Below are 20567 nucleotides of genomic sequence, written 5' to 3'. Positions count from 1 at the left end.
TTTTTTTTTTTTTTTTTTTTTTTTTTTTTTTTTTTTTTTGCTTCTGGGGCTAGATGTTCTCTTTCTTTCATTAGCTGAATGTTTTAGTGGCATGAGACATGAGATTAGGCTGAAATTAAAAATTTGAAAATCCACCCACCATCCTCAACCTGGCTATGTTGTTCCTGACTCTTAGTTCAGGAACAAGAAGTCCAGCAGGTACCACTCTGCACCACCATGTTATAGATGCCATGGAACTCTGGCAGGCTCAAGGACACACTCAGCACTGCAACAGACTTGTGCATCCTACCTAYTTCCTTCAGGGATGAGATTGATTCAGGAGAGCTTTATTCTTCCCTGCATATGAGCTGTTTAACTCCCGAGTCCTAAGAGCTACCCCAAAACTCATTTTGTCTCTAGAAAGTTAAGCATCAGGATATACTAGAGCATCYCTTGAATTTTCCTATTTTCTAGCTAATGATATAAGCCACTGGACCGCTGGACACTCTGTCAGTGGAGAGTTGCCCACATCACTAAGTACATTCATGTTCTCAGGAAGCCCCTTTTGGTTGCATGGGAATCCAAATAAGAGCTTTTCTTTTCCAGGAAAATCTTCTGCTAGTATATTACACCTGGATTGTAACAAGCACAGTGTCCTCTGGCTTCTGATGTGCTAAATCTAGACTTCCTGTGCCTTTTCAGTATAAAGCACCAGATGGGACAGCCAGGCAACCTTATGCTCTTCCTCAAGGTGCAGGAGTTTATCTAGCATGTGGCCTCCTCATCTCAAACTGAAAGTGCAGCCCAATGTCACTAGACTCACTGGAGAGCCCTTCTTGAAGTAATTTCATTCTAACTTTTTGTTTTTCTTTCTACTTCCTGACAGAGGGAAAACCGGAGAGAGGACTTTGCATTGCCTTTCTGTCTCTTTCTTGCCAATATCATGGGGTTAAAAACAACCATATGTTTCTTCCAAAGGTATTAGCATAATTATCTCTCCATTCTGACTGTGGAATAGCTGGCTATGTTCCATATAAGATTGTGTTTAACTAATCCTTCTTTGGAAACCCATACTATTTATATCTTCCAAAATCAACTTCATCTTCAGAAATGCTCTTTAAAGGACACATTTTGTTCTATTCTGACCATATGTTTTCACCATGATCTGAGTATTTTAAATGAGTTACTGAAGGTTGGCATCCAGGACTGCTCCCCCAGATGCTGTTTGTGCATTACTGTCTAATGTTAGTCATGCAGCCTGCTCAGCTGCTTGATTTTTGAGAAAATCAGTCCATATTTATCTAATTACTTTGTGTTTGGAGAATCGGTGTGAAGCTCTCAAACATAGAGGGGATCCCAGACACCAATTGTCGACATCAGCTAAGTTTGTCYGAAAGGATTTGCCAGCAGCCTTGCTGTTTTCTGTCCCAGAAAGAAGGTCCTTGTTCTCTATCTCTTCATCTATATTTCTTCCATTCCTTTCATCATTTCTTTTTCCTGATTTACACCGAATATGCAAGCTACGGCAGCTCTAAATAAATRAAAATTGTAAAATCAGAACAAATTAAGTCTCAAATGCTGAAGAGAGATTTTATACTTCAGGGTAGTAGTGACAGTTCAAACATTTCCATATGGGTGGGGGCACTGTAGGTGTTGAGAAAACCTCATGTAGGGCATGCTTACTTTCCAGATTCTCCTACTGGTGTGTCTTGCAAGTCTATGCTAACATTTTGGGAAAAAGTACTTTTCAATAGATCTAATATTCAGTTTTCTACACAGAAGGAAAAAAAAATTCTTCATCAAGAAAACTACTTTTCCAAAGATGCTTCAAAATGTATTGGTTTCCTTGGAGAAAGATATTTGGAGCTCTGTATAACCTTTATCTTCACTACAGTGTTTTTTTTTTTTCCTTCTCTTCTTTCTTTTTTTAAGTATCATTGTAACTAAGATTGGAAAATATTTTTGTTGGTGTTTTCTTTTCTTTTTTTTTTAATCTCTAGTTGTTCCAAAACAAAACTTGTGTTTTACTCATAGCAAACTCTTCCAGGTTGTTCTTGCGACTCTGCACTGTGAATTTTTGAAAGAGTCAGTGAATATATAAAGAAATATACTGTAAAAGAGAAATGTGCTTGTGCATAGGGAGTTCATGAGTGGGTATGGTTTCATGGTACATGTTGAATAGCTGAATATGAGGTCTGTGTAGGAAGAAGATACTCCACTATGACTGAGCCTGTGRGTCTGCAAACGCTTTCAGTAGAGGAGACAGATATTTTTCTGAGTGAACTAACTGTTCACTGGACTGTTGACKGTGATATGATGCAATCCTTATCTCAGCAGCCTATTTGTTCAGATGTTTATAGAAGAAGGATTATTTTCTACCTGTTTTTTGATGTAGCTCCATGGGTCATGTGGTTGCAAAACCACAGAGGTAAGGATGTGCAATGTCCTCTGTCCCCTCGTATACTCTAAGCACTACCTCTTACCGCGGCTGCCTAAACAACACTTTAGTCTTCAGACTGCATGACCACACATCCTTCTACCTCTTAATTACCTTTCTTGAACACAGYTCCCTGACAGCTTTCCCCAATGCAGCCAACTATTCCTCAAACACTGACAGCCTCTAGAGGTGAGTATAGAAAGTCAGACCGAAAGAACTGAAGCTGTAMTATGTGATCGGCAGTAGCCAAAATAAGATCTCTGTGGAAAGATGGGCATAGTATATGTAGGTATCTCAATTCTCCAGTGCAGGTTATAGATAGAATATGGGGCAAAACACATCACAGCTGTTAGATACACAGACACATCAGCACCTACATACACGTAACAYGCAATTGTATACACCGATATAAAAAATCCCACTGATAGGAAACAATCCCAAGGACAGAATCTTGGYTTTCTATCCATTACTCAGTTAGAGCAGGTAGTTCATCAAGATCAGCCTGCAGTCTGTGATTTCTTTCTTGTTTTTTTATCTTTTTTTTAAGCATAGCATATTTAGCATGTACAGTTAGATTTTGTTTCTCCTTTTCACTTCTTTAATACTTCCTGTTTTAAGCACATTCAGATGGTGATCCACCTGAAGCAATACCCATAAAAGTGACATACTTTACTGATACTTAATATTGATCAAATCTGATTTAAATAGTCAGATGTAGAAAAATGCTGAGGCTGTTTTGAATGAAGGAATTCCAAATTCTATSGAGTATGTTATAGGTAGTCTCTACTCTGCTTGTGTGTATGTGTATGTACCATAGTTTAGAAAGACTATTATTTAAATTGTAAAAACAAGACATTAAAAGGTAACAAATAACTGAATTGGAGTTTCGTGTGAAACCTTAACTCACAAAGTGTTTAGATACAGAATGTATTTTTTCCAAATGAAATATCTGTCTTAATCACTGCTGGAAGTAGTTCTGAGCATGATTCACTGTTCTGTAGTGAAGGAGGCCTACAGCAGTACCAAGATACGAAAAGCATGAGGCACATAATGACAGACMCTGTAAGCAAGGCGGAGTACACTCTTGACAAGCATCCAGGTGAACCAGACATCTCTCTTGCCACCACCAGGAAGTTCTCGCAGCCAAGTCCACACTGCAAATTCTGCTGACAAATCTGCCCCAGCTCCAGGTGTGAGAAATGCTAACCTCCTGCTTGACCTTGCTATGCCAGCAAAACATAGAGCCCTAGCAGCAGGTGATAACTTGCTGTTCAGRGAGGCAGCACAGTGACACAAACAGATGGGGGTGCTTCTATCAGAGGATGCCGGGTTGCCCTTTGGAGGCTTTGCTGATGTGAGCGAGACAGCAGGGTCTGCCTCATGGGAAAGGCCTAAATGAAGCTGAGCTAGTCAGTTAATCAGAGCCTTTCAAAGTTGCTTTGGTTTCTTGTTGCTTAAGTTTCAAACACCTGCAACACGATCTTCAAAAGTGCTGAGCTCTACTGAGCTGCCACAGCCGTAACTAGACATGATGTTCTCTTTGCCTTGGCCATGAAACTCGTGATGAACAGTAACAAGTCTGAGGTTGAATTKGTGGTGGTGAGGGGAGGATTTCCGTTCCTCCCTGTGTTACACTGTGGCCTTAGGGAAGTGATTCCACCTATCTTCATCACTTTYCCCACATGTAAACCAGGAATAATTACACCTGCCCTACCTTCCCTACCAAAGTGTTATGATTAATTAGCATCTGATTTGTGCTTGCAAAATCCTGTTAAAAATCCCCTGAGTGATGTGAAAAATCTGACCTGCATGTTCCATGGTGGTTCCTCAAAAGAATTAAACCCTTTACAATTGCTCTCTGGCTCGCTTTAATCTGTGCCAACAGACTCTACCTGCAGTGGGAGTCTAAAAACCATTTGTGAGGCTTAGATGAGTGCTAGAGGAAAGCCTGCATGGAAAATAACAGTTCCATAAACAGTAGAGGGTTTGGATGGCGTGGGATATTAAAGAACAGGGCCATTCACCACTTAATGAGGATTAAAATAACTCTTGAATAGCTGCCTTATTCCCTGAGCATCCTGTTCAATGAATGAGTCATAGGATTACAGTTGAAAAATAGGCTGGAAGGTGGAACGAAAAACTAACATGAATATCAAATTAAGAGTTTGTAGACAACTTTTAATCTGGCACCTCCAGCCTGACTGACATTTCGACTTTAGTAGTAGCTTAATCTTTATTGTTGTTGTCTTGTGTGTCCCTTTTGGGCGGRGGCGTGGGGTGGACAGGTCAGTTTGCTTGGGTATCGTTAGCCAGGTGCAGAAACACTCTGCAAGCAGTATAAAGTAATTATTGGCTAATGCAAGAGCAAGACAGCTGAGGTTTGAGGAGCTATTAAGATAGAAATTAGAATAAGCACCATCTCTGATAAGGTATGCAGGGATCTTTGCTGCTTGGGTAGATACCACTCACGAGGAGCTTGTCTTCCCCTGCTCCCTGGAATGGCTYTTCAGTGTTGTGAGTAGCTGTCTGCCACCATCTCCCCAGCACCGCTGACATAGGCGACGACCCAATGGTCTGACAGTTCCCAGTTAGCCCCTTGCCAGACTTTTGTTGGTTTTGTTTTGCTTTGTTTTTCCCCTATTAGGATCTCATATCACTCCTTGCTGGTGGTTTTTTTCCCCCTCCTTGAATCTTGAGTCACTATCTATCTTGTGTTAGAAATCCTATCTGTGTCCCTAACTCTACATTTCATATCTCTCTGCAGAATTAATGCCAATACATCCCAATTAACAGGAAAATGCTTTGTGCAGAGAATRCTTTACTGTTGTTTCCCTCACCCAGGTATCCTGCTTAGCTTTGCTTGACCAGCATAGCAGAAGTTAAAGGACATTTKCTCAATAATTTCTCTCTAGACTACAAGTTATGAATAGAAAATGCCAGAGGGGGACAGGCAGTTGATAAACTGGTAGCTTTATGCCAAAAGTATTTATATTCTCAGCACCAGTTTTTGGTCTGATTTCCTCCTTGCCTTCTGGGCCTATCTTTCTTTTAGTTCCTAAAGCCTGAAGTCTTTTGTCATATTTAAGTGCTCTGGAAGATTAGCCCTTAAAGGGGATTTTCTCTTCATTAATGCAGATGCCAAACAGTTATCTTGTCATCAGAAGAATAAACTGCTTGTTATAGTCTTCTCTGAAAATCTCAGCTAGAGAATATGGTTGAAGGCAGGCAAATGCTGAGGTTGCTGAAAAGACCAGAAGGGAAGAAGRAGAGGAAACAAGTTTTGTAGGCGGATTATTCCTGTTTAGCCCGTTTCTTTTCTCCTATCAAATACAGATTTCAAAAGACTTCCCAGCACTTTGATAAATACTGTAAAGCTAACACAAAATATTGCATGACTTTCAGGACCATCATATATCTGTAATATAGTTGGTTGTATTAAATATATCCTTGCATTGTAGTTTTCATGAGGAACTTTATTAGCAAAGATAGGCTGGAAAATACACTATTTTCTTTCCAGATTTTGACACTTGCTATTTTTTCACATTATAGAACAAAATAAATCTGGTTTTTATTAACAATAAACATATAARAAATTATTGTGACTGGAAAAGTATGCTTCAGAGAAGACTGAAATAAAATATCAAAGGGAAGATTGACTCCCTATGCAAAAAGATATATTTTTTTTTAAGAGGATATTCTGGACAGATGGTACAATAGGAGTTTATCTGAGGCTATTTAAAGTTTTCTTCATCATTTACAAGGGGTTTTTCACCTCAAGTAAGACTATTCAGTGAGTGATTTATGCTGCAAAWTAGAGCTGTCAGTCCCAACCAGTGGAAGAAGCGCTTTTCCTTTCAAAGTTCAGATCAATACCTCAGCAAATGAGAAGATCTGCCTCTGAGAAGAACTGGGATGAAAGGCTGTCAGGCACCTTCGCGTCCCAGAAAGTTTACTCAAACACTCTGATTTCAGTTGCCCATTAAGGGTAAGAGGCCTGATCCTGACTTGCTCTGAGCACTCACAATGCACATTGCGCAGAAACATCTTGGGGAGTTAATGTTGTCCAGATGCCAAAGTTGCTCTGCTTGTGACAGGAAGCACTTCAGACGATAAAGAATTCTGTACACTCACTAGGAAAATTCTTGTTTCCTGTTTTATCATACACTGTTAAAGAACTACAGGCAGTTCTTAAAATCAATCATTGGATGCTATAGTTGACACTAGATTCTCTAAGTCTTTCCAAAAATGCACATGCAATTTCAGCAGAACTTGAAGAATTATTAATTGAAAGATCTGTTCTCTCCATCTTCAAATGCAGCCAGAGGATCTTGGGGAATTTTAACTGATAAATGCTACAGAAGAGGGACCTGAGCATGACAGCAAGGCAAATCTCTSTCTAGAGACATCCTTTCCTCCTTCCTACAAACTCAGTTTTCTCCTCCCTTGGAGGAACATAACCTTTCCAGCCCTCCCTTCGCACAGCTATTACCACTGTGTTTCATGCACATCCAGTATCCTATCCCCTCTGAAATCTTCCTTTCCTCTTTCATAAACACATCCCATCACAGCCTCTCCTCCTCCACATGAGTGAAAAGCCGTGTTTCCCAAAGAAGCAGTTACTGGATTCACACACAAGCCATATATATAATCTCCTGAGATGCAGCATTTTGTTCTGTTTTTTCTGTTCCAATTAGTGCATCTATGTCCTTTTCAAAGAAACCTGAAGTCTTTTAAGTCCCTCTCCATTCACCTGACTTCTCCCATATCAGAAAGGGGCTGGAAGCAGTTTTYCCTTCTATCTGGGTGAAGTCCCTTTCTTTCTACTGGCAGTTGTTATCTGATTACTCCTCCAGCTGTGCTCAGAAATTTCTTGTTTTGGTCTGCTGATTCAGAGCACTATGTATCCTTTATTTTCTTAACAGAGTTTCCTAGTAAGTAGTTTTGAACTCAGATCGCTGTCTCTACGATAGATATGCTTCTGCCTAACTGTCACTTCACAATTAACAGCATTATCTTGTTAAACCTGAAGAAGTGCCGGAAGATCAGCCATCATTTTAAAGCATTTTATAGCTTTGAAAGTGTTTATCACAGGCTACAAAAGTGGTAAATGAAGCCCARTGCTGCATTCAGATGCCTGATTAGTTCAGCCACACGAAAATGCCAATAATTCAGAGTCTGAGTATTTTTATATGCCAGTTTTCAGGCAGTGTCCTCAAAGAACCTGCGTTTTTTAGAGGAAAAGAAGGAAACAAAGAATTTGGAGTGAAATGGAAAGCTGATCAGAATCACAACACAATACGAACCTCTTCAGGCCGATACAGGTGTTATCACTGTCCTCAGCAAAGACACAATTTCATCCAGGAGTGAGGTTGCCAGAGCAAGTGACTGCATTGGAGAACTCTGTGTTTTCAAGAAAGAGAAACATCCTTCTTGCTTCTGGTACAATGAATGTGTTAAAAGTTTTGTCAGCTACTGTTTTAAATACTTGCATTTCACACGGAGAGGTGTCTCTCATCTGTGTGTGGTCTTTTATGTGTCAACTCCAGTAGTGTGTGAGTAACATTAGCTGAGAAAAGGACAAACATTTGGTATGTTGGTTTTAACAATTTGATTTCTAAATTACCTTTGCCTTAGCTATACTGAGAGGCCTTGTTTTTCTTAGCTACCCTGCACAGCTGCAGCCTTACATCTGCCTGAACCTAGGGGGACTAACATAGGTACCACAAGTTACTGTATAAAGCAGTTTGCAAGAAGGACCCCTCCTGAGGAAATATCTTGCTTTCTAGTTTTTTCAGGATAGAGAAGGCTGTATGGCAATTCAGTCGTGCTCAAGGAACTTGCAGATGCAAGTGTAAAGGAGAGGTCATCATAAAACACAACTGGCTTATTGCTTACTGTTTAGTTCGCAACTTTCAAAAATATATCAAAGGTAAAGTAAAGAAGATGGGGTCAGACTCCTCTTAGTGGCATCCAGTGACAGGGCAAGTGGCAGAGAGCACAAATTCAAATGCATAAGAAAATACATTTTTACATTGGAACAACTTACATGGGCAGATTGTGAAGTCTCTCAACTGGTCACGGTCAGCTGAGCAACCTGCCCTACCTGAACCTGATCAGCATAAAAAATGTGAGAGGGAAACAGAGTGTTCAGCTGTTCTTCTGAAAAACAGACAGCCCTAATGGTGACTGTACACAGCAGCTGCCTCTGTAACTAAAGTCTCTTACAAATTCTGCACAGAGGATTTGTGAACTGAATCTGAGTGAAATCTGTATGTTCTGGCCTAGAATTTAGCTCTATAGCTCTTCAGAAGCACAGAATATTTAAATTGTATAAGAGAATACCTGAGCTGCTGACCAACAGGCCTCATGATCTAGAAATATCAATATGTAGAAGAATTTTCTGATAATATGTCTAGTAGATCTAGAAGAAAAATATGAAAAATATGATAGAAACTTAAGGCAGGTAATTCAGATCGGAAATAAAGTATATCAAGATTTTGGTAATGAGATCTACAAATATTGCATGTATTTATTTTAGATATGTGTCAGACTTATCATCACACAAATTCTTTTAAATTCATATTACTGAAAGGTCTGTTGAATTCAAACAAAGGCCAGAACCTGATGCAGAAATTAGTGGGTGGGATTCTGTGCCAGGCTTGCTGAAAGCTRGATGAAATTCTACCTGATTCCATGTCACAGATATCTGAAATTGCCTCCAGACTGTTACAAGCATTCCACAAATATCAAAGCTTTTGCTTTTTCCCACCCATCCTCTCGTTCATTCTGTCACATTAAAGTGAAATGAGAATATACAGAGGAACAGAAACTGAAATAAGGTGGCAAAAGTAATTCCTGCAAAATTTTAGCTTGCTAAAAGTAACCAGCAGTGGAGGATTCAAAGAAAAATTCTAACTTGAGAAAATCTGTAGGCCACTTATTCAAGGACATTTTGGATGCTTATGTGAACCTGGCCTCCTTTCAAGTTTTGCCATTGACATGTAGTTGCTAGTTGGGCTAATATCTGTTCTGCATTTTCGGTAGGCTGTGTATTTAATGGGTGCCTATATTCTAAATTGAGTTGTAAGTAAGGTAACATGTCCAGTCTGTTATAATTCAAATAAATAACTTCTGATTTTAATGTTGAATCTACACAGATATTCAGCATACTACACAGGGAGTTGAGCTTCAAATKAGGTAATATAAGTAGAAGCAAGAATGGATTTTTCAGGAACAAATCGTGTCAAGCTAATCTAATTTCTTTCTACAATAAGATACTGGGTTCTTTGGCGAGGGAGGAACAGCTCRTATTAGGGATCACGACATTAGCAAGGTTTTCAGTAGTTTCTGAGAAAATAATATGAGATCAATTTGGGAAACATGGTCTGTAATGAATCTCTATAGGGTAGATGCCACAATGGTTCGATAACCATRAATTGCAAGTAAACATCATTAGAAGGATCAACTAATGTATTTCTGTGTATAGGCTTCCTGTTAATGCATGGTGGAATAAGAATCTGTTTATTAAATTTGTAAATGGTATGAAGCTTGGAGGACCATAAGTCTATTAAAGGATGGAATTAGAATTTAAAATAGCCTGAAAAGAAAATGATTAAATAGAGAAAAACGTTAAGTGTGACACTGAAACGGATATACTAAATACTAAAACGCCATTGTATATGTTAAAGAACGACAGAACAAGTAGAAGTTCTTTGGAAAAACACCAAGCAGTCATAAAGGATCACAAACTTGATGTGAACCAGTAATTTCATGTTACTGTGCAAAAGGAAATATCATGCAAGGTTTTGTGAATGAGGGTAAAGAATAGGAAAAATCCAGACACTCCACTCTGTACCGGTAAGGTCTTGGGTAAGAAAAACATCCTGGTTTCTGTATCACACTTGAGAAGGATATWGGCCAATTGGAGAGTGCATAAGGAACTAAGTGAAAACAGTCAAAGGCWAAGCAAGCAAGCTTTATAGAGAAATGTAAAGGAAATGATGTCATTTATCCTGAAGAATAAAATATGGTAACAATTTTCTTGTAAAGAACTATTACCAAAATGAGGGAGATAATCAGCATATCGCTGGTAGACAAGAAAGAAATAATGGGCCAAAAAGATAATGGGAAAGAYTCAGTGAAAAAGCTCTCCCAAGGAGGAACTGAAACCTCCAGAGGAGGTTTTAAGAAGAAGTTTGATATCAGACTAGTTCATTGGCACTGGTAGAGGATGAGATCCAAGAAGGTATCTTGATATCTCTTCCCTACTTTGATTTTGTAACCAGTCATAAAGATCCAGACAAAGTAAGTTCTTTCCTTTCTGAGCTTTGTCTAGAAACTTCATACGATACAAGAAGTTTATCAGCAGTCACTTACCTAATGTCTTTTTATTATAGTGAGAGAAAAAAAAAGATATTTTCCAACCCAAGGGGCAGTTACTAATCATAGTGGCAGCAGTTGAACTGCCATGGATAGTTTCATGCTACTTTGCAACTAATTGCATAATACGGAATGCAGCAGGTCTCACAGCATTCTTACTGCTCAGGGAGTGAGATCTCCAGCCCAGATGCAGCTACTGAATTCTACTTCCAGCATTTATGAGACCTCTTATTTGATCCTTCTCCTTACTCATGAAGCATATTGCTGTTGTGGTGGTTGTAGTCGCAGTGGGAGAATCTTTTTTTTTCATGTGTCCGCGGCCAAAGTCATGAACAACTTTGAGCTGGAAGGAGATGCAGCAGTAGAATAAAGGCTATGAGGTTCCAGGAATTCCCAGGAACGCACCACTGATGTTAATGTACAAGTCATGGTTTGTTCCTGTTTGGACATGCCTTTTACCTTTGCAGAAACTCTAATTTGCAGGCTCAGCAGAAGGGAGTAGATTCCCATTATCGTGTTCTTTTAGCATCTGGAATTTTAAGTGAAGAACATAACAGAATATTCTGCTTTCTTAAGCATTTTCTTCTCCTTTCTTTAATCATGCTGAGATTTCCTGTAAATACTGTGAGCTGTAATTATCATCTGCAAATTAGTGCTTTTACTAAGCTGTTTTTTAAAAGTTTCTTTTTTTCTGTGAATTTCAGATGACCAAGAACAAAATTATAGTCACCTGATACTAAACAGTGCTACCCCGACACCTACACATGGTAAGAGAAAACAAAGAGCAAAATTACACATGTTGTAACTTTTCTCTACCAAMCAGTAACATTTACTGATATCAAAGTATGTTTAATGTTAATTGAACAGTTTCCATGGCAATGATGCATGAACGATGTATTTCATTAACATTAAACATAGGACCATATTTTTCAATGCAGCATACAATTAAATATGGCCTAGTCTTTTACTTTACCTATCAACTTTGTGTTTTCCCATGTCTGGTTGATCCTTTCTCATTTCCATATCAGTAAGCTGCTGTCAGATTTATCAGGCCAGAACAGTAAAAATGATAACCAAAGAAAAGCCCTTCTTGTTAGCTGAGCCAGTCAACTGATAATGCTACCTGTGCAGCATTAAGACAGGTTAGAAAGACAGTAAATGTAGGGTAAGATCTCCTGAGCTTTTGGCATTGCAATGTAAGACCCAAGTTTAGTTTCACAGCTATCTCCAAGCTGTCCAGGCCACACTTAGAATCTACCTGGAATGACCTACTGAAGCCCCTAACTCACCATACAATGTCCCTCTAGTTTCTAGTATGCAGGATAGGTAAAAGCATGAAGAGATCTTTAAACCCAGATAGTTTTTTAAGTTTGAATCCTCCTGCTGACATCCCTCTTGTTGAATTATGGAAGACGTGGATTTTTATTTGTCTTACCTCTATATGTGGTTCAACGCATTCATTGGCACCTCTCTATCCAACTCTCTCGCTTTTTGACTTAGTAAACCTGTGGATCCATCTGTCATCCTTTGGCTAATAATTTCAACAGTTCATCTGCTTTTCAGAGATGCTCTTTCRTTTCCCCCTTATGCTTCCACTTTTTCATCCCGGATGCGAGAAGTGCTTTCATTTCCCCCTTGGCCAGAATCCTTACTCCTCTCTGTTCAGCYTTGTCCTTCCAACCCTTCTACCTCTGAGTCTCACCCTGCTTTGCCTTAGCTCCTTCCTCCCTTTGACTTCCTTGGCTCCAGCTTAGCAGAGTTGAGCATAGGCAGAATGTCAATCACTGCATTGCAGCAATCACAGACTACCCAGACAAACCATCAGCATCTTCAGTTTCCTGAAGGAAGTTCCCTTTTCCATCCAAATCCAGATCACCCATTGCCACTCTAGTTGTTCCCCCTGCCTCTGTAGAATCAGCCCAGCCTCTGAATGTACCTCGTTCTCTCTGCTTACTTCTCTCTTCATCTGCTACCTTGTCTTGGCCTCCTCCATGTTCTTCCCTGCACTATTTATTCTGTGAATGTGAAATATTTGTCCAACATTTKCATCTGGAGCCTCCCTTCTTCCAGGGAAGTGGTAAGTGATGAGTAAATCTCATCATAATACATTGATTCACACTTCCTGTAGCTGTGAATCTCTATATTTAATACTCTTCTAGTTATGACAKTTGATAAATATTCTGGAATTAATTTATTGTGAAAGCTGTGTGGGTTGTATAGAAACTTACACAATTCTTTGTTGTAAAAGAGGGAGGGGGAACAATTGCTCTTGAAAAGGTCACTTCAGATCTTTGGTGTTTCCCCTTCGTACTGGCAATAGCCAGTTTTAGTGATAGTACTGAACACTAATTGACAGCCTCAAACACCACTTAGAATACTTTTTTTTTAAAAAATTTACTTTTTTATGCAAAAGATAAGAGGAGAAAATCTGATACAGACTAATCAGACTGGCATTGTATTGCCTTATCTTTAGGATCCCAGGAGGGCCAGATGAGACAAGTTTACTAGTGTCTCTGCCCAGAAGTTTTTACATTATGTCCATTGCTAGGGTCCCTGTTACATTCAATAATTCAAAGTACTAACATGATCCAAAACAGTTAAACTTCTCTATGGACCTGACAGATACCTTCTTTTTTTTATGTACCTGAGAGACAAAATCAAAGCAGACATATTCATGATCTCGTGTTAGTGAATTCCACTTCTTTATTTTTCCCTCTGTTCTCRTGTCTACTCTGCATCTTAATAGTTTGCTTATTCAAAGCAGGTTGAATGATCTGGCTGAAAATAGCTATATGATTAGGAGTTACATYTGGATCCTAAGTTATCCATGTGGCCATGGACACTTACATTCATGACATGCATGTGTGCTGTTGCTGGTCACAGAATCACAGAACAGGTAAGGTTGGAAGGGACCTCTGGAAACCATCTAGTCCAGCCTCCCTGCTCAACCAGGGTCACCTAGAGCATGTTGCACAGGATTACATCCAGGAAGGTTTTGAATATCTCCAGGGAAGGAGACTCCACAACCTCTCTGGGCAACTTGTTCCAGTGCTCTGTCACTCTCACAGTGAAGAAATTCCTCCTCATATTCAGGACGATCTTCCTGTGGTTCAGTTTCTGCCCATTGCCTCTTGTCCTGTCACATGGGACAAACAACTGAAAAGAGTTTGTCCCCATCCTCTTGACACCCTCCCTCCATCCATTTCTTGGTGAGCATAAAACAGCTGGACCTTTCAAATAAGAGATCAAAGGCATATTCAGCATTCATAATTTATTGCTGAAATTCTGAGATATATTAACAAAGCCATAGACTTAATTCCCTTCCTGGATAGGGAATATATCCTGTATATATTTTCTGTGTGATTATGCAGATTTGTTGRTAAACATTACCCAGCTCTTCCTGAAAATTGTGTTCGTGAGTTCTGTTTCCTACCCAGTCTCTAGGCACTCACCACACAGTGGCACCATCCACAAAGAGCAGGAGAAGGGAAAGAAACCTGTGTGATGCTCAGACATGCCCCGCATTGCATGTGACCAGTGTTCACTCTGCAGTGAGGTGAAATAATTAAAGAAATGTTCTCAAGTTACCACCACAAAGCAAGCACAGCAGTGGATGCAGATGACATGCCACTACAAAAAAAGAAAATTGCTAACATAGAATGTAACTTCATCTTGAAAAGTTGTAAAATTCCTCCCGTGAATTGTTCCTCCTACAACATCCCCAAAAGACTGCCTCACCCATCAGGGATACATGAAAGGAAGCATGAGTTGTTGCAAACTGGAATACCTGTCGGAATGGRAGTTCAGCTGCTCCTGTCTCCCATCTTTCACCATCCTAAAAACTCCGCAGGTTCTTTTCCTTCTCCTGTAATTCCCATTACAATACTAGAGTCCCTAGACTTGTGTAACCTTGGGACTGAGCAGGGGAGGCTCACTACAACCCAACCATGTCAGATATGGGACATGGGACTCTGCAAGGGACCTCCTGATCTAGAAGAAAGTATGAAAGTCAAGTCCTTCATACTCCCCTTTCTCTTCTCTATATTGGCTAGTCCTTTGCAAAGATAGAGCAAAATGCACCAACGTGTCTCTTCCTTCAAAGCTCTTAGGAAGCACAGTGCCCACCTGCTTGGATGCGGAGCCAGAACATGTCTTCCTAGGCATTATTCAGTCTTTTGGGGGTCACTGTGGATTTAGTAATCTCTTGGGGATTCTTTGGTCAGGGCATCTCCAAGATCMAAGGTTTTGTTACTACAAAGAGCAACAGGATCTTAGTGTGCAGGAGTGATCCAGATGTGCTGTTGTGCTGAAGTAGCTATTCTGCCAAACAGCTTTCTGGGAAATAACCCACTATACTTCACCTGCTCTGTCTGACAACTTTATCTTTATTCAGCTGAGGTGGACAACGAATGATAAACCTCTGTTCTCATCAGTTTGTGACCTCTCTACTGCCCCAGTCAGCTACCATTGTGCTGGACCCTCTACAAGCATGTGTAGCAGCTAACAGCACCATGCACAAATGCTCTGCTTTGTATCACTGTCACAGGATTTTACCTTCAAAGAAACAAATTAGAAGAAAATATGATCAACCCATGCTTAGAAAGAGTCATCAAAAACAAACAAAAATAATTAGATGTCAATTATGGCCAGGTTCAACCTCAGATTCCCACAGCTGAAACTCTTACACCCTCTGTTTTAACCTGCTCAGGGGATTGCTGGCGCAGGCTCAGAACACAGCTTTACAACGCGAGGGATATAGCCTGTAGCAGTAGATTGTGCAGCTGTGAGATCAGTGATATGGCTACACTGAATTTTTCTGATGCAGGAAGGAATGCCTACTAATTAATGACGAGACTGTGTATAATCTGCTCTGTCAGGCTGCCATCATTTAATTAGTGTAGTGCTGTTTGTAGCACAGCTAACAGTTAGAAGAAAATGTCCCTTTTCTCTCTGCCTGTCTGTCAGGGAGGGTTCACAGCAGGGTGAAATACATTTTCTGTGTTTGGAAAATATGATAAGTTGTGGAAGACAATTTCTAGTGAAGATTGAGAGGCATGACCACAGACAAGTGGGTCTGTCAAACCGTGGTCTGCAATACCAGGATTTCATTCCCGCTGTTGTTGATGGCTCTGAACTAGCCAGAGTTACTTTGGGTCTCCTGCATCCAAAAGAAGGTTGGCTTTCTTCTGATGCAGGTCTATTTATGTACCTAATTCACCTTGAGGACACCAAATGCCCCATTTTAAAGATATCTGCACTCCTTTGGAAGCCTCACTATAAACGTTGCTTTCACTGTTATACTTCAGACCTCAATTCCACTGAAGACATAAGTTTGATGTCGGTTTAGTTAGTTCTAGAGTTTTGTTTTATATCCGCTGCAGATTTTTAATTCTAAATAAAGACTTCTATAGCTATATTTTTGGAAAGATGTAGTGATTTTGTATGTAGAAGGCAAAGGTGAATGCTCAGGTATTTGTTTCTGTGTGCAGTCAAATTTCGCATATCAAATGCAAGTACATCTTTGATACATAAATCTATCATGTATAGTTACTCAACTTTTACACAAAATAAGCACATAAAACTATTTTCTTATAAAAACAAAATATGAAAAATATAGAAGCTAAGGGTACAGAGAGGGACTGAGGCAGTTTAGCATTAGCTGTAACAGAAATACATTCTGTCTGCTTGGGCTCAATTTCTGTAAAGCTTATTATTTTATTTTTTTACTCCTGCTTAACTTTAATCTCATTATAGTTAGTGCCTATTTAATTATGTTAAATTACCAAGAGTCTTGTATAAACATTTTTTTGCATCTACATAAGTAAACAAGTAAATTGGTAAATAATGTAGTTAGTAGGAAGTTCATATCATATTTTTTATATCAGTTCATTGCATTCGGTAATTATCTCTGAAAGTACTTAGTAAACCAGTATAAGTGGTGAATGGCTTCACTTCAAGATTTTAATTTGGTCAAGTATTTTTTCCACAGATGATGTCTGGGTTTACTCTGATGCAGGCAAATTTCATTTCATAGCTGTAACCATGTGAACGTTAGACAAATTCTTATGTATGTATACATGTATCTTTTTTTAATCTCTCTTCCTCTCATTCTTTCTCTTGTTTTTTCTTTCTACATTCCTTCCTCCTTTTCTCCTCCATCTCTCCCTCCTTTCTTTCTCTTTTTGTTTTTCTTTTTCTTCCTTTCTTCTTTCTCTTTTTTCTTTCTCTTTCTCTTTCTTTCATCTTTTTATTTTTCTTTTTATTTTTCTTTTTATTTTTCTTTTTATTTTTCTTTTTATTTTTCTTTCTTTATCTTTCTTCCTTCCTCTTTTTCCTTCCTTCCTTTTTCTCTGTCTTTCCCTCTTCCTCTCTTTCTTCCATCCATCTGTCCATCCTTCCTTCCATCCTTTGTTCCTTCTTTTAGAAATTCAGGGCATCTTCCTTCCTACACAGTAATAAGGCTTTGGGGAAATACATTGTCAAAATAATTCTTTCATCAATTTTCTAACATCAGACCAGAAGCTTCAATTTGGGACGATCCCAGAAGATATGAAAATGATTCCCTATACTGTCACATCTCCTCCAGCAATTTGTTGAGAGTTTTGTGTCTATTGTGTTTAAGACACTGTTTACAAAATCAGAACAATTAAGGACTGTTTAAATTAGATTTATCCCCAGTAGAAATATATGTGAGGAAATTAAAAGATAATCAGATCTCCAGAATATAACCTACAGAACAAATAGACACATTATTATGTACACTGTTCTTTTTGCAAAGCAGCAAGGCATTAATGAAAGTGGGAAGAGAAATGAACCAGGTAATCTAGGAGGACTGGACAACATAGTGCCAGCTTTTTGATCCGTACAAGTTGCCACTTGTGATGGGGGTACCAGTGGTAATCCATGATTCAGCTACTTTGCAAACCAGCTTTGCAAAGTGAAATGCACAGGGAAGGGCTTCAGTGTACTGCAGCTCCAGTTACACAAGCACAGGGCAGGCTGGAATAAAGTCTTCCATGGATCAGGACCTGTATTTACCAGTATTTATCTGAGCACTTGCTAGGAACATCCTATGGTGCAGAATCACCTTCGGCACAGAGGATACATAAGCCCTGGGAGCAGGGGGGGGATGCAGTATGCTCCATCAGTACCCAGAGAACTGCCAAGTGTCACAGAGTAGGATTTCAAAGTTTTCAAAGTCTCTTCTGCAGGCCATCATGTGGCCATGGACATACTTGAGATATGTGCCTGGCCTCCAATGGCATGTGTGCACTGACCTTCCCTTAGTTAATGGTATACAGGGCAGTGACCTGTCCTCTGTCTAAAAATGGATAGAAGACTTGAGTGACAATGGTCTTTAGAGAAATCGGCACTACAACAACTGTTCTTTTCTTTAAAGACTAACTACTTTGTGGCTTTGGACAAAAAAAAAAGAAAAAAAGAAAGTCTTTTTACAGTCTGTACGTTAGAGGAGTTAAAACAGGGTCCTAACTCTGTATGCAACCCATCTGCTGAGCATGGAGTCTTTGCTTTGCAGATGAATGTTGACAAGCAACCCTTGTCCATGTTTCAGCCAGGAAATGGCCATCAGGAATAAAGCACTGGAAGTTCATGGACTACAATTTTATTGTGTAACTGAGCCTCCTTTCTTACCCTGCCTCCTGTTGGAGAAACCTGAGGAGCTATTATCTGTGATAATACAGATGTTAAATAAAGGGCCAGCATAGACAGAATAGCTCTCACATTGGCCTCAGATTCCTCTTACAGAAGTAGAAGACCTTGAACCATAAACAAAGAGAAGCAGTATATTTATCCCAAATGAATGTGAGACTGGTGAGAAAAGACAAAAATTTCTGGAGGTCAAATCTCATAGCATCGTAAAAAGTGGGGTATGTAAAATTACTGAGACAAATGTTTCTTTTCCATTCACATTGCTAGAAGTGCTATTAGTGTGGAACTACCTATGATTCAACCAGAAAGAAGACTTCCTTCCCAGAATATTGTGAAGTTCCCTGCAGCATCTCCAGCTTGCCTCAGAGCCTTGAGCCTCACATAGTCCCTAAAAGGGAGAGTCCCACATGGCCCACAGGACCTGTGATGTATCGTTTGTGTCTCTCAGCAACTGGAGCCACTATGAAGTTATTCACCTACCTAACCTTCTGCCAGGACCAATGTATTTGTCTTTTTGAATTGATCTATTTCTGGTTTTGAGTCAGCTTCTCCTTCTTGGAGTGCAAGCTTTGAGCATGAGGCACTCAGAGTTGGAAGGAGTTAACAAATTGACATTTTTCAAATGCATAGTTCAGCAGCAATGAGTCCTAATCCCAGCTCTACACAGTTCCATATGCTGGCTGTTCTGATTCCAGAGCCATGTTTGTTTTCTTTCTATCTTTCTTTTTTTACATTCCCATGAAAAGGCAAGTAACCTGAAGAAATACGAATATATCTTTTCTTACAATTGCTCAATACTATTCTACTTTCTGAAATTTGCCCTCTGATGTTAATTAGCTACATTATTCCTTTCATTCTGTGTTGTAGTATGTAACCATGCATGCCCTGTAAAACACAGAAACATCTTCATGTCAAGGGACTCGGAGTGATACGATTCAGGTATATTATGGTGCTGTGTATCTATATGGTAGCATATGGAGACATCATCTTGCAGTGTGCTGAGGTACTTCGTGGTTACTTTTTATCCTTTCAGATTGTGGTTCAATTCTCAGCAATAAACCATGAATTACCTAATCCTAGAGCTCTCCTGACATGCAAGAGAGGGTTTTTATTTATTTATATATTTACTTTTTTCATTAAGTGGATTTTAAATCTCACATCTCCAGATCATGTAAATGAGAGATGCTGTTCACTGGAGAGCTGCTGATTTACATCATAGACAATCTGACCTGAAATGTATGAATCCCTCTCTAAAATTCTTCGTAAGAAATGTAAAAGACTCAGTAACAGTGTTTGTAACATCAGAAGTATGAAAACACACATATACCCTCTGAAAAAGCTGAAGATATACATTGTAAATTGTATTTCTAGTCTGAAAATGTCAGTTCTGTGCCTGCAATCATATGTCATTTCCAGGATGGCTGAGGAGATACTAAGACTTGGCACACTAGGCTACCAAACATCATCAGCTGCTACCATATTTTCCTGAGGAAAGTATTCTTTTGTAAGAGCTTGTATGAGAATTGGAGAAGACTTTGTGTCTGAGGCTTCAAATGACTGAGCAGAAGGCAGTGCTGAGGGAGCAGCATGTGCTTTGACAGAGGACTGAAGCTATGATGAGCTGAAGCTGAGCAGCAGAAGGCTTGGTTGTATCAGCTTCTCCTAGGTGACATTGTTTGCTTTCTCTGGGTGAATGAGAAGGCATCTGTTGAAAAGTCTTGCAAAATTCACACAACATATGTGCAGACTCAAATGCAAATATGGAGCACATCCCTTTTGCCACTAGAGCTTTGTTTAAAACTTCGCCATAAATTCACTGTTTTATCTTGGGTATCGTCTGCTCCTGCCTTTGTACATGGATAGTTCCATACCTCATGTAAGCACACTGAAACAGAAACTATCTTCAAAGAATGGGAACAGGCAAGATACTTCATGAAGAAATTAGGTCTGGTCTCCATTGCACAAGTCTCTAGCTTTAAAACTCTTGAGCCGGCTTCCTAGTCCTGTGGTTGCAGACAGACTRTGAAACACTACCAGTGGAATGAGGCTCTCCCTCAGCTAGGAGTGACTTTCCATCCTTAATGGATTACAAAATGAATGC

General features: G+C 39.5%; 1 protein-coding gene across 1 annotated transcript in view; it reads left to right on the top strand.

Annotated features, from left to right (window-relative positions):
* Nucleotides 1-20567, top strand: part of SHISA6 (shisa family member 6) — a gene marked incomplete at its 5' end in the record, with an annotated part of 249622 nt that overhangs the window by 214678 nt on the left and 14377 nt on the right. Inside the window, one exon of the mRNA XM_085306838.1 lies at nt 11500-11562. Within this exon, the coding sequence (XP_085162964.1) occupies nt 11500-11562 (63 nt within the window). The remainder of the gene's footprint in view (nt 1-11499; nt 11563-20567) is intronic.

The sequence above is a fragment of the Rhea americana genome, unplaced genomic scaffold (assembly GCF_003343005.1).
Source record: "Rhea americana isolate MKP2758 unplaced genomic scaffold, rheAme1 scaffold_249, whole genome shotgun sequence".
In the NCBI taxonomy this organism is placed as follows: domain Eukaryota; kingdom Metazoa; phylum Chordata; class Aves; order Rheiformes; family Rheidae; genus Rhea; species Rhea americana.
The sequence above is the reverse complement of the archived record's forward strand: the minus strand, read 5'-3'. Positions and strand labels throughout refer to the sequence as shown.